The 22619-nt window shown below is 41.8% G+C and overlaps 2 protein-coding genes across 2 annotated transcripts in view; one reads left to right on the top strand and one right to left on the bottom strand.

Annotated features, from left to right (window-relative positions):
• Positions 1-22619, top strand: part of SLC49A4 (solute carrier family 49 member 4) — a 142286-nt gene that overhangs the window by 83093 nt on the left and 36574 nt on the right. The gene's annotated exons all lie outside the window — the stretch shown is intronic.
• Positions 15698-22619, bottom strand: part of SEMA5B (semaphorin 5B) — a 265455-nt gene continuing 258533 nt past the window's right edge. The window contains exon 23 of the mRNA XM_069732617.1: positions 15698-16970. Within this exon, the coding sequence (XP_069588718.1) occupies positions 16815-16970 (156 nt within the window). The 3' untranslated portion in view covers positions 15698-16814. The remainder of the gene's footprint in view (positions 16971-22619) is intronic.

The raw sequence follows: 22619 nt of genomic DNA, 5'->3' as shown, positions 1-22619 counted from the left end.
AAGAAAAACTTATATAAAAAATAATTTTGCATCGCTTTATTCTGACAGCTGTAACTTTATATTTTTAGTGATGGAGCTGTATGGCAGCTTGTTTTTTGTGTGACAAGATGACGTTTTCGGCGGTACCATGTTTAGATCTGTCTTTTTGATCGCGTCTTATTCCACTTTTTGTTCGGCGGCATGATGATAAAGCATTGTTTTTTGCCTTTTTTTATGGTGTTCACTAAAGGGGTTAACTAGTCAGTTTTATAGTATTGAAGAACTGAAATAAATTCACTTTTTGATGATATTCTAATTTAGAGAACACTTGTACGCAGACGCTCAACAGTATCCAATGAAAAGTCACCACGAGCCATTCTTATTCTTTCTGTTCTGTTTTTTTTTTCACTTAAACATTTCATTTATTTTTGAAGGCTTTTTTTACATTGTACAATATATAAAAAATACAGAGTACCAAAAAAGGAATTCACAGTGTCTAAAGGCAGTGATTACAATCTGTCACATTATTCTAGAGTACCATGGCAAGTTCAATTGCATAGGAAGGTAATGAGCCTTCAGCACACGAGCCCACTAATTAACGGCAAGCTTTGCATAATGGTGCGAAGCCATCGGCATAATAATGTCTGGGAAAGTAAAAACATCTTTCAATTTCAACTTCTGGTTCCCAAACTGCCCATTTCCCATCCAAACCTTGATCCAGATTCAGCTGTGTCTGCTGTACACAACACCTGAAACAACGGCACTATTTCAATAACGGCAACAGAAGTTTTGTCCTTGCCCTCAAGAGCGCACAATCTAATCTGATTCAGTTGTTTCACAAAGAAAAAAGAATCAAGGGTTAAATATAAGGCATTCAGCAGGACATAGTGAAGGGTCCTGGTAACACAAGTGCCGCCCTGTCACTGTAGGTGCAGTAATCCGGACCCCACAATTCATCCCTGCCTGGATCAGATTTATATCTGTACTGATATTGAGCGCTGGATCTTGGCACGTGTGTAGATCCTGGCTCAATAGCCAAGTCCTAAGAACATATCTACCCATGGCACACGCTACAATTCATGTAAGAGCCTAAGTACACAATTAAACCTATGTAAGGAAATGAAGGCTGAATGCTGGAATCTTGGTTTGTATAAGGCATTGTCAGAGCATATGATAACATTTTCTTGACCTATCCGTAAAATTGCTAAACGACACTTCGGGAACTACAAAGCTCAGTGTGCCCCAGAATTCCACAAGTGAAGATTTGTTTTTATACATTGATAATGTGAATAACACACATACCAGCTCTGTATATAATCAGCTTTGGTAGGCAAGTGCAGCCATAATGTATGATATGTGAGAAACCTCTGCATTAATGAATATTTCTACAGAACTTAAAGGGATTCCGGAATTACATTGTCTCCTATCCACAGACGAAATGTCTGATCAAATAACTGAGCGAGGACCTGTAATGTCTGATCGAATCACTGAGCGAGGACCTGTAATGTCTGATCGAATCACTGAGCGAGGACCTGTAATGTCTGATCGAATCACTGAGCGAGGACCTGTAATGTCTGATCGAATCACTGAGCGAGGACCTGTAATGTCTGATCGAATCACTGAGCGAGGACCTGTAATGTCTGATCGAATCACTGAGCGAGGACCTGTAATGTCTGATCGAATCACTGAGCGAGGACCTGTAATGTCTGATTGAATCACTGAGCGAGGACCTGTAATGTCTGATCGAATGACTGATCGAGGACCTGTAATGTCTGATCAGTAGTTGGTCCATATTTCGCACCCTCACTAAAAATCAGTTTAAATAAAGCAATGGTCCAATATACACAGTGCCTCCAAATTCTATGGGTCTAATAAGATATCATGGTGGTATGTGGCAAGCCCTATGTGGAGCACCCCTTTAATACAAACATCAGTATGCTTAAAGTGGTCCCCCTTTCACAGAACCTGTCTCTGGCTGCAGTTTATTATAGAATAACCGTTTTATTCACTGAGCCTCCATTGATGCTTCTGGTGTGTTATTGGCTGAAGTCACGATGGCATACCAGCCAATCGGTGAGCTTAGCGGCTCTGAGCGGGACTTTGTCTACACTGGCAAAGCCTCTTGAGTTCAGTGACTGGCTGATGTGACGTTATTGCTGCAGCCAATAACAGTGGACTCATGGGCAGGGAGGAAAACTTCATCTATTTGGTTTTTATAACAATCCACCTGGGGACCTGGATTCTCTGCGCAGCGTTTTTTGAGGTGCAGAAATGCTGCAGATCTGCAATTGATTTACAGTACAATGTAAATCAATGAGAAAATAAGTGCTGTGCACACTTTGCGGAAAATCCGTTGCGGAAACGCTGTTTAAAAGAAGTAGCATGTCGCTTCTTTTTTGCGGATCTGCAGCGTTTTTGTACCCATTCCATTATAGAAATCTGCAGGGGTAAAAAGCGCAGCAAATCCGCAACAAAACACAGCAAAAACACACAAAAAATGCGACAAATCCGCAGCTGTGGTTTCTGCCAAGAGAGGCAGAATCCGCACCAGAAATTCCTAAGCCTAATCCGCAACGTGTGCACAGAGCCTTAATCAAATTTTTTTTTCCTTTTGCAATTTGTCCTATTTGAATGCACTCTAGATTCAGAAGAAATAACAGATTTTAATGAATATTCTTTATCAGGAATATGAAAATGTGATCTATTATTGTAAATTGAAGAAGAAAATGTATTTTGTACTGTCCCCAATATTTAAAAGCCAAGAACCCTGCAGTGGGTGATGGATAGTGTGCCATTGTCATTAGCATTGTAAAACCATTTTATGCACATTCATGCATGCCTATTATTATTATGTTTGCCATTGATGATGGCTGCAATGTAGCAGGCACAGATCTGGCCACAAACTGAAATGTTACACATCTAGAACACCGACATTAATAATGTCATTTTTGCCATCATTTGTTCATCTGCATTTGGAAGGTTGAGCATCAGTGCATGAATGTATGTGATCTGCTTTTTAATGTGCTCAGTGACTACAGCGAGAGGTCGGTGCCGTTTATACTGATTACAATGATACCTGGTGATGAAATCCGTCTTGTGGTTGTTGTGAAATCTGGAATTTCAGTTTTGAGTTAATGATATGCTCGTGCTCCAGGGTGTCCTGTGGGCGGGGATTTATGTGCTGCTCTGCTAATATATTAGTCTTTATGGCTTATGACTGTCACTGATCCCTCAGTCACCCGCGCCCTATTTTACATACTGAATATATGGTTTGAAAAAAATTCACATTCAGCAGGAGCAAGCACTGCAGCATGATCGCATCTATAATATGCATTTAATTATTTTATTCACTGATCTAAATATCTTCAGAAATGGCGTCGGCCGCGCCTGTGCAGTAGCATCTATCGATGATCCAATAGATGCTACTGTGGAGGTGCCTTTTTGCTAGAGGAAAAAAAAGATGTCACCCCCAAGATGGCCCCTGCGCAGCAGCATCTATCAGATCGCCAATAGATGCTACTGCGCAGACACAGCCGGCGCCATTTTGAGATTTTTTTTCTAAAGATATATCAGTGAATAAAATAATGTAATGTATATTATAAATGCGACCATACTGCAGTGCTGGCTCCTGCCGAATGTGAATTTTTGTTCAGTATGTAAAATAGGGGGCGGGTGACTGAGGGATCAGTGACCTGTCAGAAGCCAGACAGATGAATATGTAAGCAGAACGCAACATAAAGCCTCACCCACAGCCCCGAAGCACAAGAATCTCAGTAGCTGAAAATTACAAATCCAGATTCCACAATAACCACAAGACTGATTTCATCTCCAGGTATCATTGTCATCAGTATATCGGCATCGACCTGACAATGTCGGTAGTTACCAAGCACAAACCTGCTGACAGGCTCCCTTTAAAGACCCTTGTATAACGCATGGCCTGTCTACTTGACTGGAGGATGACCAAATTGTCATTTAAAAGTATTATTTTGGCATAGTGAAAAATTTTACCATGTATCCATTTAAGGCCTCCTCTGCAACTTTCTTTTAAGATCTGAATTTCAAGTGTTCGTTTTATTAGCTATTTTATAAGCATTTTTGTTGGTACTTTTTTAACATATTTATACTTTTTCTGATGCCAAAACAGGCTTTCAAAACCCCACCAGAACGCCTTTCCTACTGTCCTTTTGACTTTAATGTTTATGTGCAAAAAACAAGTTTAAAAAGCTGCCACACATTAAAAAAAAGTCTTTTTTCATTGCGTTTTTGTGTTGCCAAATGTTACAATAAAGTCTATAAGGTGTTATAAAATGGGCTGCATACACTGAGGCAGGATTTGTAATGCAATCTGGCACAAAGCTGGAGTCTATGCCCGTCGCTAGAAAAGAGTTGTGGTTTAGTAGAGTCCTGAAATGCGGCAAATTTTATTATCAAGATACTGTTCTAAAGTCATCCAGCTAAGAATGGGTGCAATGTATCAAGACGCATCCGGCTATATAGAGGCCATTGCCTAATAACAGTCATAGGTTTGACTGCAGGTGATTGAACCATTTATTTTAGCCTTAGGCCTCATTCAGACAGAACACGTGTCCATGATGATCTAAAGAGCTCTTCGCATGTTCATTTGATCCTACAAGTCTCTGGGTCTATGAGAATCACAGATGGCATCCGTGTGCTGTCAGCGATTAAACTGCAAGATGCACAGAAGTTTTGCAATTTAATTATTTTCAGATGTGGAAATCACTGATAAAACATTGATGGCAAAAATTTAAACAATGATGAAAATCGGATCAAAACACAGGTGAAATTCTGACCACTTTTTCCTCTTATTTTGAATACCAGAAAAATTATAAAAAAATCTAAATATGAGGCCTTAGCTGCTAAATATTTAGTCTGATAGTGTAAACATCAAGCGAGTATAATTAGCATAATCTCATCAATAATGGCCATCGCTCTGACAACTTTACCTATTTATGAAATAGAGCGTTGTCAGATTGGTAAATGGATTTAAACGTCCATTTTCACATTTCCATATGATTTACTTTTTCGTATCTGTTTTTCAAGCAAAGGTAAGGAATTGAAGTAAAATAGTCATGTGTAACAGCTTGTTCACATGTAGCACTTTTTGTTTGTTTTTGTTTTTTTTTACGTTTTATTATCCAAAAAAATCACAATATTTTACAGTAATAGCCAAATGAATGCATTTCTACATTTTCATTCACATGGTGCATTTTTTTTAAATGCACCATATCACTACTTCAGCATTGACTGCAGTTTTTTCCAGTTGAGATAAAAGGGTTTAGCAATGAAAAATAGATCTAAAAATGCACAAAAAAGTGCTTATTTTCTGCTGCAGTTTTCTGGCTATTGCCTACATTTGTATGCAAAAAAGCTTAAAGCTACGTGTGAACATACTCTTAATTAGTGATGAGCGGATAGACTTGTTGCTCAGGTTTTCCATAGCACGCTCGGGTGGTCTCCGAGTATTTTTTAGTGCTCGGGGATTTAGTTTTTATCGCAGCAGCTGAATGATTTACAGCTACTAGCCAGCTTGATTACATGTGGGGATTCCCTAGCAACCAGGCAACCCCCACATGTACTCAGACTGGCTTGTTTTCCAAGATCTCTGTGTTTAGAATTATGACTTTAAAAAATAAAAATAACTGATCCAAAGATACAAGTGTGAATAAGGCCTAATTCTTCATTGCTTTATGGGTTTTGTACTAGTCATGAAATTTATGATGGAAGTGCAAAAGATTCTCAAGTTCAATAGAAAATTAAGGCCATGACTGCATTTCCCAGAATTCTACTGTAAAAGGGAATTGGCACAATATTTTTGTGCAACTTGTAGTTCGCAAACAAATTGTGAGCTTTGGCATTTTGTGCCACCTATTGCAATTTTATTTTTAAACCTTTGCAGGGAGGGACATATCCAATACCTGCCCACAAATTTATAATCTATGCCTGAAAAGTCGTGTGAATTACAATAAGAAGTCTGTACCTCCTTAATTGTTTTGGGGCATCTTGCTCCAGCACTCTCTTCTTTAAAGGTACCGTCACACTAAGGGACGCTGCAGCGATACCGACAACAATGTCGATCGCTGCAGCGTCGCTGTTTGGTCGCTGGAGAGCTGTCACACAGACCGCTCTCCAGCGACCAACGATCCTGAAGTCCCCGGGTAACCAGGGTAAACACCGGGTTACTAAGCGCAGGGCCGCGCTTAGTAACCCGATGTTTACCCTGGTTACCGTTGTAAATGTAAAAAAACAAACACTACATACTTACATTCCCGGTGTCTGGTCATGTCCCTCGCCTTCAGCTTCCAGCACTGACTGAGCGCTGACTCACCAGTCAGTGCGGGAAGCTGAAGGCGAGGGACATGACCAGACACCGGGAATGTAAGTAAGTACTGTTTGTTTTTTTACATTTACAATGGTAACCAGGGTAAACATCGGGTTACTAAGCGCGGCCCTGCGCTTAGTAACCCGATGTTTACCCTGGTTACCAGTGACGACATCGCTGAATCGGCGTCACACACGCCGATTCAGCAATCTCAGCGGGAGATCCAGCGACAAAATAAAGTGCTGGACTTTCCCCAGCGACCAACGATCTCCCAGCAGGGGCCTGATCGTTAGTCGCTGTCACACATAACGATTTAGTTAACGATATCGTTGCTACGTCACAAAAAGCAACGATATCGTTTACGATATAATTATGTGTGACGGTACCCTAAGAAGAATATAAAATACCAGCCTTGATGAAGTGGCCTTAATATTTGGGCTTGTTCACATGCCGTGTTTTTTCTGTGAGTGCTTTTTTTTCTTTTCTTTCAGGTTACAGAATGCTGCACTTTACAGTACCAGAAGACACAAAAGAGAATAGTAAAACCAAAAACACTCAGTTTGAAAAAATGTTGCAGTAATCCGCAAGTGCTAGTAAAAGATGTAAAAAACAGGGTATTTGGTTGATACGTTTTTTGCAAAAAATGTATACTAAGCTGCTCTACCAATCTTCACGGTATACCCTTATCAGAGCAGTCCTAACTAATGTATGCAATCCCTATCTGATGTATTTAAAAACCTGATCATCTGTATATAACCTGTGTGAACAGGGTTCAGAGAGGAAAAATCCATGTGTGCATACAGGGTAGAACAGTTTTTGTGCTGCTCTGATAAGGGTATACCGTGAAGATTGGTAGAGCAGCTTAGTATACATTTTTTGCAAAAAACGTATCAACCAAATACCCTGTTTTTTACATCTTTTACTAGCACTTGCGGATTACTGCAACATTTTTTCAAACTGAGTGTTTTTGGTTTTACTATTCTCTTTTGTGTCTTCAGGTTTCTTGGTGGTGTGTGAACATGATCATACAGACTTGTTCACTGTGCAAGTAGCCCATGTGTTCCCGTGTTCCACTTTACAGTACCAGCATAGTGAATGAGATTCTGAAACCTCATGCACATGCTCTGTAGGTTTTTTTGCCAATTTGAACTATGAAAGCTTTTTTTAAATCTGCATAATGTAAATTCATTCAGCATTTTTGTATAACGTTTCATCCAATCAAAGAGAAAAGAAAAATCAAAACTGCACATATTTTATGCAGTGGTTTTCCTTCCAATACGCTGAATTTTGTGGCAGCAAAATCTGCAAATACTCAATGTGTGCACTTGCTCTTAGGCTATGTGCACACGATATTTCGCTGTTTTTTTCGGCGGTTTTCCCGAGTCAAAAACGCTGAAAAAACGCATACATTAATCATCCCATCATTTTTAATGCATTTTGCAATTTTTTTGCAGGTCAATTTTTTTTTTCACAATAAAAATACATCGCAGAAAAATCCACAGCATGTTCATTAATTTTGCAGATTTTGATTTCCCACTATTTATTGTATTTTGAAGCTCCAGAAAAAAACGCAAAAAGTCCGCACAAAAAACCACGAGAGAACCTCGAAAAAAAACCGTGAAAAACTCATGCAGATTTAATGCAGAAAAAGTCCGGTTTTGTTCAGGAAATTTCTGCATAAAATCCTGACGTGTGCACATAGCCTTAAAGTTCTGCTCTAGGAAGCCAACGGTAGTTTTCTGCTGGAGAGAATAGTTTCTCATTGTTTGGACCATTGGCTGGTGGAGGGAATCTTACATGCCTGGCAATACTCTGGGGTAAAAAAAAAAAAAAAGTAGGTAAACTGGCTCTCCTTAAAGAAATTTTCCACTACTTGGATAAATTCTTCTCATTCCCCACGTAAGTATATACTCACCTCACACGAATCAAGCCTAGACTCGCCTCACGTGCTGGCGCATTCCTGCGATGTCGGCACTCGCGCTCTCCGGGGCTCTCATGCGGTGTTGTGACATGTGACCCTGGCACCCAATCAGCGTTGGTGTCACTGTCCCCGCCTCCTGTTAAGTTGAACACAAGGAGCAAATGAGAGCAGCTGCAGCCTGGACTTTCTCTTCATAATCAATTTGTCCGAAGGCGGGGCCAGTGACGCAGCCACCGATTGGGTGCCGACATCACATGTCATAACAACCACACAATACAACCCCTGGCATAAATTATGGAATCACCGACCTTGGAGGATGTTCATTCAGTTGTTTAATTTTGAAGATCACAGACCTGGCACAAAACTAAAGTAATTTCAAATGACAACTTTCTGGCTTTAAGAAACACTAAAAGAAATCAAGAACAAAAAATGTGGTACTCAGTAATGGTTACTTTTTTTTAACCAAGAATAGGGTAAAAATTATGGAATCATGAAAAACAAACACAAAAAATACTCCAACACATCACTAGTATTTTGTTGCACCACCTCTGGCTTTTCTAACAGCTTGCAGTCTCCGAGGCCTGGACTAAATGAGTGTCACACAGGATTCTTCCTCAATCTGGCTCCAACTTTCCCTGATTGCTGTTGCCAGATCAGGTTTGCAGGTTGGAGCCTTGTCATCGACCATTTTCTTCAACTTCCACCAAAGATTTTCTATTGGATTGAGACCCGGACTATTTGCCGGCCATGACATTGACCTTATGTGTCTTTTTTTCCAGGGATGCTTTCACAGTTTTTGCTCTATGGCAGGAGGCATTATCATCTTGAAAAATTATTTCATCATCCCCAAACATCCTTCCAATTGATAGGATAAGAAAAGTCTCCAAAATATTAACATAAACTTGTGCATTTATTGAAGATGTAATGACAGCCGTCTCCCCAGTGCCTTTACCTGACATACAGCCCCATATCATCAATGACTGTGGAAATTTGCATGTTCTCTTCATGCAGTCATCTTTATAAATCTCATTGGAACGGCACCAAACAAAAGTTCCAGCATCATCACCTTGCCCAGTGCAGATTCGCAATTCATTACTGAATGACTTTCATCCAGTCATTCACAGTCCACGATTGCTTTTCCTTAGCCCATTGTAACCTGGTTTTTTTCTGTTTAGGTGTTAATGATGGCTTTCATTTAGCTTTTCTGTATGTAGATCCCATTTCCTTTAGGCGGTTTCTTACAGTTCGGTCACAGACGCTGACTGCAGTTTCCTCCGATTCGTTCCTCATTTGTTTTGTTGTGCATTTCCTGTTTTGGAGACATATTGCTTTAAGTTTCCGGTCTTGACGCTTTGATGTCTTCCTTGATCTACCAGTATGTTTGCCTTTAACAACCTTCCCATGTTGTTTGTATTTGGTCCAGATTTTAGACACAGCTGACTGTGAACAACCAACATCTTTTGCAACATTATGTGATTTACTCTCTTTTAAGTGTTTTATAATCCTCTCCTTTGCTTCAATTGAAATCTCTCGCGTTGGGAGCCATGATTCATGTCAGTCCACTTGGTGCAACAGATCTCTAAGGTGTGATCACTCCTTTTTAGATGCAGACTAACAAGCAGATCTGATTTGATGCAGGTGTTATTTTTGGGTATGAAAATTTACAGTGTGATTCCATAATTTTTTCCTCAGAATGGAGTGATTCCATAACTTTTCCCTATGCTTGGTTAAAAAAAACTAACCATTACTGACTACCACATTTGTTGTTCTTGATTTCTTTTAGTGTTTCTTAAAGCCAGAAAGTTGCCATTTAAAATTACTTTAGTTTTGTGCCATGTCTGTGATCGGCTTTTTTTTCTGCAAAATTAAACAACTGCATGAACCAAGGCCAGTGATTACATAATTTTTGCCAGGGGTTGTAGCATCGGGACTGCTGACATCTCGGGAATGACGCCGGCATGGGAGGCCAGTATAGGTTTTTGTATTTTATCGGGGCCAAACATTTAGATGAAGTGGTTGTGCTAGTAGTGGACAACCCCTTTAAGGAAGAAGACTCTGTTAGAGGAAGGAGGTAGCTTCTTTGTGACTGGTTTCTACCATTATTATATAGTAACAAGGAGTCTTTTTCTAGAATTTCAGTACAAGTAACCTTCTTCTAATTAAAAAATAAGTCACTCGCACTGACATCAGTTGCCTCCCCAGCTGCCATGGCGAGGTCTAGTGAAAATCTGCTTACATGCATTTTTTCAAGGAAAGCAAAGTAACTAGAAAAATAGCAAGCAAGCAAATATGAGATGTGATCAGTCCTGATACAGCAGAATGGGGCCGACCAGACTGACTGAGATGTACGAGAATTACATATAGACATTCGAAGGAAGACTTTATAGTGTGTGGAGTGACCTGTTTCTTTCACGTGTGAATAGAATCTAAGGCCTCGTTCACACATCAGTTTTTCACGTATGAGTGCTATCTGTTGTTTTCCAGGGCTAGCATTTGCCTATGACAGTCCAAGAAAAAAAACAACCTGACATAAAGACAACCCCATAGACTGAGTGGTCCACATAAAATCACAGGGATAGGTCTGATACTGATCTGAGTGTCTGATCAAAACTGGCAAAGCAGGCCCATAGAAAAATATCTGACAGGATTAGTGTCAGAAGCTAGGGAAACTTTTTTCTTTCTCATCAGTGAAAAAAACAGATCAAATTCTGACTACATTTTTCTTGCACATAAAAACCTGACATCTGAATGAAGCCTAACAGGTAACGATAGTAAACGGCGCCGACGCACTTCAGAAACTTGCTAGTCCATGTTCTAGGGACCAGGTTGTAATACTAAACTCTGGGACTACGGAAACCTTTTATATTCTCCATTATTGTAGCAGGAAAATCTTTGAGGGGAAACATTTATCTGAAACACATTTAGCCTGACACTCAAAACTAAAAGGAGTTGATGTTTCCCCGATGCTCCACACATTTGTCTGCAGAAATTAAATTATCCCTCCCTCCTAAAGGTTATCAGCAATATTTGTGCTGTAGATTTAATGCTCGGTTATCTGTAACCGGCCGATTGAGTCTCTGCCGCGCGTCATGCGGAGATGTAAATATACAAAGTGACGGTTTGTTCACAGCTGGAAAATGTAATTTGTGTCTGTACAATTTCCGGAATTTAATACATAAAATGGATTTATCAAAGTCAGGAATCATTAGTATTCCAGGGGTCGAGGAGGAACATGCTGCAGGGAGGGTACAAGCTTTGCTGGGTGCAAGATGGGGCGCTACAACCGAACCCATAACATCTAGCAGATTACTACAGTACTCCGAGTCTAAGGGTACCGTCACACACTGCCATTTCGATCGCTACGACGGTACGATTCGTGACGTTCCAGCGATATCGTAACGATATCGCTGTGTCTGACACGCAGCAGCGATCAGGGATCCTGCTGAGAATCGTACGTCGTAGCAGATCGTTTGGAACTTTCTTTCGTCGTTGGATCTCCCGCTGTCATCGCTAGATCGGTGTGTGTGACACCGATCTAGCGATGCGTTCGCTTGTAACCAGGGTAAACATCGGGTTACTAAGCGCAGGGCCGCGCTTAGTAACCCGATGTTTACCCTGGTTACAAGCGTAAAACTAAAAAAAAAAAAAAAACAGCACATACTTACATTCTGGTGTCTGTCAGGTCCCTTGCCGTCTGCTTCCCGCACTCAGTGACTGCCGGCTGTAAAGTGAAAGCAGAGCACAGCGGTGACGTCACCGCTGTGCTGTGCTTTCACTTTCCGGCCGGCAATCACTGAGTGCGGGAAGCAGACGGCAAGGGACCTGATGGACACCAGAATGTAAGTATGTGCTGTTTTTTTTTTTTTACGCTTGTAACCAGGGTAAACATCGGGTTACTAAGCGCGGCCCTGCGCTTAGTAACCCGATGTTTACCCTGGTTACCCGGGGACCTCGGCATCGTTGGTCGCTGGAGAGCTGTCTGTGTGACAGCTCCCCAGCGACCACACTACGATTTACCTACGATCACGGCCAGGTCGTATCGCTGGTCGTGATCGTAGGTAAATCGTATAGTGTGACGGTACCCTAAGCTTTAGTGCTTATTCACACATCAGTGATTTTTCACAATTGTTTAAATTCCAAAACCAACAGTAAAACATAAAGAAAAACCTACTGTAGAAAGATTGACACCGATTATGTCTGTTCTGGAGACACTCCTGATCTTGGCATACAAATACTGATGAAGAATCACTGTCTGAATGAGCCCTTGAGATAATAAGTCTCTGCTATGGGATCTTGCCATCATTAACATTCTGGTATATCCTGTGGCTTTGTGATAATTCGTCTAATAGGTAACAGGCGCTAAAATCTTCAAACACCGTTATCAACCAGGTGTCATAGCGGCATTTAGGATGCAAGTAACTGGAAAGGCTGCAGCTCTCTCCATTGCAGTGTACAGAACTTACACACGTGGTCAAAATTGTTGGTGCACCTCGTATAATGAGAGAAAACTCCACAATGGTCACAAAAATAACTTGAATCTGACAAAAGTAATAATAAATAAAAGATCTATGAAAATGAACGTCAGACATTGCTTTTCCACCATGCTTCCATAGAATTAAAAAATACAAATAAATCTCATGAAATCGGCCTGGACAGAAATGATGGCACCCTTAACTCAATATTTTGTTGCACAACATTTTGAGGCAATCACTGCAAACAATTCCTGTAACTGTCAGTGAGACTTCTGCTCCTCTCGCCAGGTATTTTGGCTGACTCCGCAAGAGCAAACTGCTCCAGGTGTCTCGTGTTTAAAGTTGCCTTTTCCAGATGGCATGTTTCGGCTCTTTCCAAAGATGCTCAATAGGATTTAGGTCAGGGCTCATGGAAGGCCACTTCAGAATAGTCCAATGTTTTCCTCTTAGCCATTCTTGGGTGGTTTTAGCTGTGAGTTTTGGGCCATTATCCTGTTGCAAGACCCATGACCTGCGATAGACCAAGCTTTCTGACACTGGGAACCACATTTCTCTCTAGAATCCCTTGATAGTCTTCAGATTTCATTGTACCTTGCACAGATTCTAGACACCCTGTGCCAGATGCAGCAAAGCTGCCCCAGAAAATAACAGAGCCTCCTCCATGTTTCACAGTAAGGACAGTGTTTTCTTGATAGGCTTCATTTTTCCGTCTGTGAACATAGAGCTGATGTGCCTTGCCATTAAGGACCATTTTTGTCTCATCTGTCCATAGCACGTTCTCCCAGAAGCTTTGTGGCTTGTCAACATGTAGTTTGGCAAATTCCAGTATGGCTTTTTTATGATTTTTTCCAACAATGGTGTCCTCCTTGGTTGTCTCTCATGAAGTCCACTTTGGCTCATACAATGACGGATGGTGCGATCTGACACTGATGTTGCTTTAGCTTGAAGTTCACCTTTAATCTGTTTAGAAATTTTTCTGGCTCTTTTGTTACCATTCGTATTATCCGTCTCTTTGATTTGTCATCAATTTTCCTTGTGCGGCCACGTCCAGGGAGGTCGGCTACAGTCTCATGGATCTTACATTTCTGAATAATATGTGCAGCTGTTGTCACAGGAACATCAAGCTGCTTGGAGATGTCTTTATAACTTTTACCTGTTTGTCTATAATTTTCCTTCTAATCTCCTGAGACAACTCTTTCCTTCGCTTCCTCTGGTCCATGTTGAGTGTGATACTCACCAAGTCACCAAACAGCACAGTGAGTATCTGTAGCCCTATATACAGGCCACTCACTGATTCCAGGATTGTAGACCCCTGTCATGCTGGTTAGTGGACACACCGTGATTTAACATGTCCCTTTTGTCACTTTATTTTCAGGGGAACCATCATTTCTGTCCAGGCCTATTTCATGAGTTATTTTTAAAAAAAATTCTGTGGAAGTATGGTGGAAAAGCAATGTCTGACTTTCATTTGTTCATTTTCATAAATCTTTTATTTATTATTACTTTTGTCAGATTCAAGTTATTTCTGTGACCATTGTGGGTTTTTCTGTCATTAAACGAGGGGGACCAACAATTTTGACCACGCGTGTATGTAAAAGGGCTAAATTGGAGTTAACCCCTCAGACATTTATCCCAAATTTGTGGTTGTGTGTGTAATTGAGTAATTGAAAAACCCCTTTAGTACATACAGAAGAGCAGACAGACCAAGCCTCTACACAAAAACAATATATGGGCCTTTTGCTGTCCAATAGCTCATTATAATGTTCAATTCCACGTGCTTTGGAGGAAATGGGACCACTTACCTCTTGGGCCCCTGTGCGGCTGCATAGGTTGCACCAATGGTATGTCTGCCCCTGTATATTAGATTTATACAAGTGCTGAAATTCCAATTGCAGATATGTCTGATGCTCATAGAGAAAGGTCTGCCCTTCCCTTTATGTGTAATTTATAGATCTGGTTTGAAGTGTATTTATATTAGTTTACCATATTTATATAACATGGTTGCATTCAATTTGTATGTCAGACTGGCTAATTATCAAGATAATTGGAAAAATAGCAAACGTGACAGCCAATCTCGCATGTCTTCTACAGTTCACGATGTCCTGGCAAATTCAATCTCACAAGTGCTGCCTCTTCGATTTATATTGTATTCTTCATTTCTTGTTTGAGGTTGATCTACAACAGTTTTCTCCAGCACAAAAACGTACAGAACTGCAGATAATTCTGTATCACGATCGCCTTTGCGCATTTATATATTTATCCACAAATGTAACAGCCTCTCGCTAAAGGGAAGACTTTCGGAAATGTTGTAACCATTGCTAATATTGAGGGGTGAAGATATTTGTTGCCAGTAGAAGCTCGTGCTGTGGAATAGAGCTCTGCGATGTGTCGGCTGCTCATTATATCGGGGACATAACTAACTCGTATCCCTGGTTCCTGCAGTCCTTGGATCTGGGAATGCTGCATTAATAAGACGCCTTCATGTGATACTGTAACTTGTGTCTTAGCGTTAAATACCATAAAACAGAACAGGCACTGAATGGGTTTGCATTGCAATCACTCTAAACTAAGGCAGAAAGTAAACTCCACTTAAAACTACAGTCGCTCTGCTACATTCTCCAAATTATTTCCTTTCCACAAAACGTTCTAGACACCAATGCTAAAATCTGCACACGAGACAAAAAAGTCTATGAACCCTAATGGCAACTCTCAGAATGAATGCACATCTTCTCAAAAATGCATCACTATCAAATGTCGCTTCCATGGCAAGGGGTTGTGATGTTTCCTTTCAGTATCAATGCAGAATAACTTGTGGCTGCCATCTTTCCTCAATGTTGTCAAACTGATGCTTTCTATAAACCCAAAAGATTTTTATAGCCCTTTCACTGCCAACCAAAGTTTTCTGAAACATTTGCTGGCAACGAAGACTGATGTGTATAACATTTTCTGGACATTGTGGAAGACAAGATGCTGTAGACATTCTTTGTCCTGTTATTTTTATATATATAAAAAAAACAAAAAAAAAAACATTCTGAGTTGCAGTAACCATGAAAAGAGACAAAATTGTTCACTTATCAGTTTCTTCTTCTGTACATCAAAACGAGTTATTACATCAGAAAGTGCAGCCACCCAAGCCGTGAGCTCAGACTGGTTCTGGCTTTTACTTGGAGACTTTGACTAGTCATCATGGACACATCTGATCCACTTCAAAACTTGCCGACTGTTCCATGGTGCACAGAGCATGAGTGGACCAGGTCAAGGAAAGTCAACTATAAATCTTCTTGCTCTCTAATAAACCCTGATTTTGTCTATAACAAAGACATCAAAACAGAATTAACACCTGTTATGATGTATTTGTTGGAGAAAACTATCACAAAGCTTTTGTAGGTCAGATTAGGAATCATGTGGTCCACAGGGACCTCGAGGTGGACCTGGGACATCTGTAGACATGATGTGATCTGTCTCGATCCTCTTGTGTGTTAATGGATCTACTATATATCAAAAAGAAAAATGTCAACACTTGTTAAGAGGCTGAAAAGAATAATCTATTCGGAAAGCAGCCCAGTTCTAGCAACATAATGTCACTTCAAAAAGTTCAGTTGCAATCGGCAGCGTGACTGATGCAAAGGTTTGAGGCTGTTGATAAAATCCAAATACTGTCAAACAGGAACTGAGCGAGAGCCACGCTGTGACGATGTAGGAGCTGGTCATGCAAGCGACAAAGCCATTCAGTGTAACGTGTTATTTTCTTCGCTTATAAGAAAAAGAGAAATCCCTTGTGAGTGAACATGTCAAACGCTTCCACAAAGCTCCATGAAATTTTCTTTAAAAATAAAAAAATATGTTCAAGGATCTCAACGGAAGAAGCTTGTTCATCTTCAGGTATAAGGAAAACGCTCCCAAAACCTGAAGATACCGCTCTACTCATGTGAAAAGGGCTAACTCCAGTGCGATGTCCACAATAGTTCACAGGGAAGGATCAGTAGGTCCAGTCTGGCCTTTGCCCAACTTATGTCAGAGAATGAGCTGAGCCATGGAGCATGACAGGGGAAGGAGATGGAACCTCAGTGTGACGACGACGTGAATTCCATTCCGGGCTATATCAGCTGTTGGTGAAAGTTCTGCCCGGAGAGGAATCTGGTCTGTAGTCGTATTTGCCTAAAGTACTCGGGTAGTATGTGGTCGTGTACACATTCGTTTGTTGCAAAGGATAAAAGTTGGTTCGGTCGTCTGGAAGTAAATTGTTTTTATTGAGTGTCTGTAAAATAAAAGGATGAAAATAGTTAAAGCAGTCAGACCTTAAAGCCCCATCCTCCACTGCCCACATTTCTTCTCCCCATTACCATGAATGACAACATTTTTCAGGTGTTATGGAATCTTATCTCATTGATGGAGGTAGAAGACAATGATGTAGTCTATAAGCAATGTCTGGAGGGAGCGCTCTCGGTGGTACTGTCCTATCACGAGCGGCATAAACAGTAAGAATTAATAACTCAGTTGGGACGGTTTATCACCTTCTGTCTGCTGTGAAACAATGCGCCGTTCATTACATCTAGATGCGGCCGGAGCAGTGACTTTCCCTGATTTGCTGCCAGATGTGCATGATATTTGGGGCTTATGCATCAATCTTTTGGAGATCTGGTGTATTAACAGGTTTTGTGTCCTGAGAAATTAGGTTAAATATCAGCGGACTACGGTCATTGAAATGTTGCCTCCCAGGGCAGCGATGATGAACTGTACGGTGAATCTTGGGTTATTTTCTAGCTGAACGAAGGCGTGCCGTGTTATTCGATTCGGGGTATAATTTGATTGCCGCTTCAGATTCAGAAATGAAATTTTCCCTCACATGAGATAAATTGGAAATTTATATAATGAGTTTATTTTCATCTCTCCTTCAGCGCACGCTGGCTGGAGGCCGACACCAGATTTGTTTTATTTCAAGCCAATGACTAAGAAGCTTCACAGAATTACAGGGATCAGGCGGCAGGAGATTATGAACACTCAGGACAGCGGCACATTTGTCCTTACTGAAGATTTTTTTTGTGTGTGAATTTTAGATTTCAGCCTTTGTGAAAAAGAAAAATTACAATTCAAGACAAAACTTGTATGGCAATATTTCACTTTTTGATATTAGTTAAAAATTATTTTCCACCATCTTTGAAATGGAAAGGCGTCCATGAGCTACGCCTGATCCATATGCATCAAGTGCCAACTGTGTTATACAGCTGACAACCAACTGCAATTCCTGGGATCAGATACCGCTCATCACAGCATCTTAACCTTCATCAACCCCTTATTCCATTTCTCAGCATGTTACTACTACTCTCTAGTGATGGATAGGAGGCATTCTCAGTGATGTCACCGCTGATCTCTGGTGATGGATAGGAGGCATTCTCAGTGATGTCACCTCTGATCTCCGGTGATGGATGGAGGCATTCTCAGTGATGTCACCGCTGATCTCTGGTGATGGATAGGAGGCATTCTCAGTGATGTCACCTCTGATCTCTGGTGATGGATGGAGGCACTCAGTGATGTCACCGCTGATCTCTGGTGATGGGTAGGGGACATTCTAAGTGCTGTCACCTCTGGTGATGGATAGGAGACATTCTCAGTGATGTCACCTCTGGTGATGGATAGGAGGCATTCTCAGTGATGTCACCGCTGATCTCTGGTGATGGATAGGAGGCATTCTCAGTGATGTCACCTCTGATCGCTGGTGATGGATAGGAGGCATTCTCAGTGATGTCACCGCTGATCTCTGGTGATGGATAGGAGGCATTCTCAGTGTCACCGCTGATCTCTGGTGATGGATAGGAGGCATTCTCAGTGATGTCACCGCTGATCTCTAGTGCTGGATAGGAGGCATTCTCAGTGATGTCACCTCTGATCTCTGGTGATGGATAGGAGACATTCTCAGTGATGTCACCGCTGATCTCTGGTGATGGATAGGAGGCATTCTCAGTGATGTCACCGCTGATCTCTGGTGATGGGTAGGGGACATTCTAAGTGATGTCACCGCTGATCTCTGGTGATGGATAGGAGACATTCTCAGTGATGTCACCGCTGATCTCTGGTGATGGATAGGAGGCATTCTCAGTGATGTCACCTCTGATCTCTAGTGATGGATAGGAGGCATTCTCAGTGATGTCACCGCTGATCTCTGGTGATGGGTAGGGGACATTCTAAGTGATGTCACCGCTGATCTCTGGTGATGGATAGGAGACATTCTCAGTGATGTCACCTCTGATCTCTAGTAATGGATAGGAGGCATTCTCAGTGATGTCACTGCTGATCTCTGGTGATGGATAGGAGGCATTCTCAGTGATGTCACTTCTGATCTCTGGTGATGGATAGGAGACATTCTCAGTGATGTCACCGCTGATCTCTGGTGATGGATAGGAGACATTCTCAGTGATGTCACCGCTGATCCCTGGTGATGGATATGAGACATTCTCAGTGATGTCACCGCTGATCTCTGGTGATGGGTAGGGGACATTCTAAGTGATGTCACCGCTGATCTCTGGTGATGTATAGGAGGCATTCTCAGTGATGTCACCTCTGATCTCTGGTGATGGATAGGAGACATTCTCAGTGATGTCACCGCTGATCTCTGGTGATGGGTAGGGGACATTCTAAGTGATGTCACCGCTGATCTCTGGTGATGTATAGGAGGCATTCTCAGTGATGTCACCTCTGATCTCTGGTGATGGATAGGAGACATTCTCAGTGATGTCACCGCTGATCTCTGGTGATGGGTAGGGGACATTCTAAGTGATGTCACCGCTGATCTCTGGTGATGTATAGGAGGCATTCTCAGTGATGTCACCTCTGATCTCTGGTGATGGATAGGAGACATTCTCAGTGATGTCACCGCTGATCTCTGGTGATGGGTAGGGGACATTCTCAGTGATGTCACCGCTGATCTCTGGTGATGGATAGGAGACATTCTCAGTGATGTCACCGCTGATCTCTGGTGATGGGTAGGGGACATTCTCAGTGATGTCACCTCTGATCTCTGGTGATGGATAGGAGACATTCTCAGTGATGTCACCGCTGATCTCTGGTGATGGATAGGAGGCATTCTCAGTGATGTCACCGCTGATCTCTGGTGATGGGTAGGGGACATTCTCAGTGATGTCACCTCTGATCTCTGGTGATGGATAGGAGACATTCTCAGTGATGTCACCGCTGATCTCTGGTGATGGATAGGAGGCATTCTCAGTGATGTCACCTCTGATCTCTGGTGATGGATAGGAGACATTCTCAGTGATGTCACCGCTGATCTCTGGTGATGGGTAGGGGACATTCTAAGTGATGTCACCGCTGATCTCTGGTGATGTATAGGAGGCATTCTCAGTGATGTCACCTCTGATCTCTGGTGATGGATAGGAGACATTCTCAGTGATGTCACCGCTGATCTCTGGTGATGGGTAGGGGACATTCTCAGTGATGTCACCGCTGATCTCTGGTGATGGATAGGAGACATTCTCAGTGATGTCACCGCTGATCTCTGGTGATGGGTAGGGGACATTCTCAGTGATGTCACCTCTGATCTCTGGTGATGGATAGGAGACATTCTCAGTGATGTCACCGCTGATCTCTGGTGATGGATAGGAGGCATTCTCAGTGATGTCACCGCTGATCTCTAGTGATGGATAGGAGACATTCTCAGTGATATCACCGCTGATCTCTAGTGATGGATAGGAAGCATTCTCAGTGATGTCACCGCTGATCTCTGGTGAAGGGTAGGAGACATTCTCAGTGACGTCACCTCTGATCTCTGGTGATGTATAGGAGGCATTCTCAGTGATGTCACCTCTGATCTCTAGTGATGGATAGGAGACCTTCTCAGTGATGTCAGCGCTGATCTCTAGTGATACACAGTGTTTATGTCAAATCTCCAAAGTGTAACTACTAAGTGTATGATCTGTTTAGGTTTATCCAACATCTGCAGGGAAATGTTTGTGAGGTTATCTTTTGGGGTACAGAGTTTACCTGCTCTCCAGCTCCACTGGCACATCTCAAGGACTGGTGTGCCCGTTATTAAGTGCGTCACCTCTGTCAGCTACAAGCAACATTTCAGAGTCACTGTTCTGGGCATTGACTACACAGTGACATGAGAATAATGTAAAGATATGATAATGTGACAAGGACATTGGTACAATCTTATTGCACAGATAAACTGCCAGGAACAAAAATGTAGATTTTGTACATAATGTAATGGAGGCAACTGGAATATTCATGGAACAGTTTATCAGTTTCCTCCGGTGACACAGAAACAGCTGCCAGCACATTCATCAATTCATCTTGGGTCATTGACCAGCTTTCACCGCTATAATCTCACACTGACTGCTATATCTCAATGCTTCCGAGATTGCCAGACCTGGTGGCGGCATCTTCCCCTCTCACTGCTTCAAACTTACACCTTTAATATTCTGCATCATCAGTAATGCCAATAGTTCAGAATTTGGGAGATCAGTCGATGTAGCGCACAGTGATTGAACCATTAGATAAGTGTGAACCTGGCAGTGTTCTGTGCTGGAGGATAATGTACAGTCATGGAGATGCCAAGTACTGGTCCCGGGGTAACATGCAGCCATGCACAGGACGTGCGAGATGCTGGGACCAGGTTTCCCTAGCACTTATACGACCCTGGACTAACATTCTTTTATGTTCAACATAAGTTTTATCCATAACTAATATGATCTATCGTATAATGAAAACTTCGACAATTTGACACTTGCTAACTTTAAATTTTGATTCCCCACCTCTATCTAGATCTGTCCTTTAGGTTAACGACAGACATGATATTACAAAGTTATAGAAATTTTCATTATACAGTGATTGAGATTCATTAACACAAGGCTAGACAAGCCCTTTAAGTTTACTTTGATATCATTCTGAAATGGCTTCTTTTGGAAGAGAAATCTCTGTTGTAAAAACCCATTTACTTCAATAATCAGAATCTATATCTCATGAAACTTATGTTACGTGTCTATATATCAGGTGTTCGGGCCATCCTGTCTCAGTGCTGGACTCTCCCTTTACTCCCATGTCACAATGGATTGGGCCTCCATCAGATCTGGAGCAGTCAGTTCAGCTTCACTGTGTAAAGTGGCTTCTTAAACAACAAGACTCCATAAAAATAAATCAAAGCCACCCGATCAATATATCTAACAGGAAGCAGTGGGGCTGATTAATTTCTGTAGCGGGTTAGCAAAAAACAAACATTAATTCTTGTCAACTCTTCCAAGAAGTTAAAGGGAACCTGTCACCTGAATTTGGCGGGACTGGTTTCGGGTCATATGGGCGGAGTTTTCGGGTGTTCGTTTCACCCTTTCCTTACCCGCTGGCTGCATGCTGGCTGCAATATTGGATTGAAGTTCATTCTCTGTCCTCCATAGTACACACCTGCACAAGACAAGATTGCTTTGCGCAGGCGTGTACTATGGAGGACAGAGAATGAACTTCAATCCAATATTGCAGCCAGCGGGTAAGGAAAGGGTGAATCGAACACTCAAAAACTCCGCCCATATGACCCAAAACCTGTCCCGCCAAATTCAGGTGACAGAGTCCCTTTAAAAGGAGCTGGCAATGGAAGCAGAGTGTCACCTGGATGGGAGGACACCCGGCCTCCTTACTACCACTAGAAAGACAAAATCCAGAACAATGCTAGAATCTAGAGGATTACTGAGTCAATAATACACGAGTCTCTAGTAACATGACTTTAACAGAAACCACTGCATTTTCTCACACAATTAGATGCTTGAGGAGAAATAGGCTTCATCTTTTAAACTATGAGCAGCTAACAAGCATATATGAGCCTTGGACTGATGTTTACAGCAGGCAATCATCCAAAATCTCCTTGTACTACGAGATAGGATGCTTCAGTATGCCCCAACTAGCT

This window comes from Ranitomeya imitator, chromosome 7, assembly GCF_032444005.1.
Source record: "Ranitomeya imitator isolate aRanImi1 chromosome 7, aRanImi1.pri, whole genome shotgun sequence".
NCBI classification, from domain to species: domain Eukaryota; kingdom Metazoa; phylum Chordata; class Amphibia; order Anura; family Dendrobatidae; genus Ranitomeya; species Ranitomeya imitator.
This window is presented reverse-complemented; position numbering and strand designations above follow the sequence as displayed.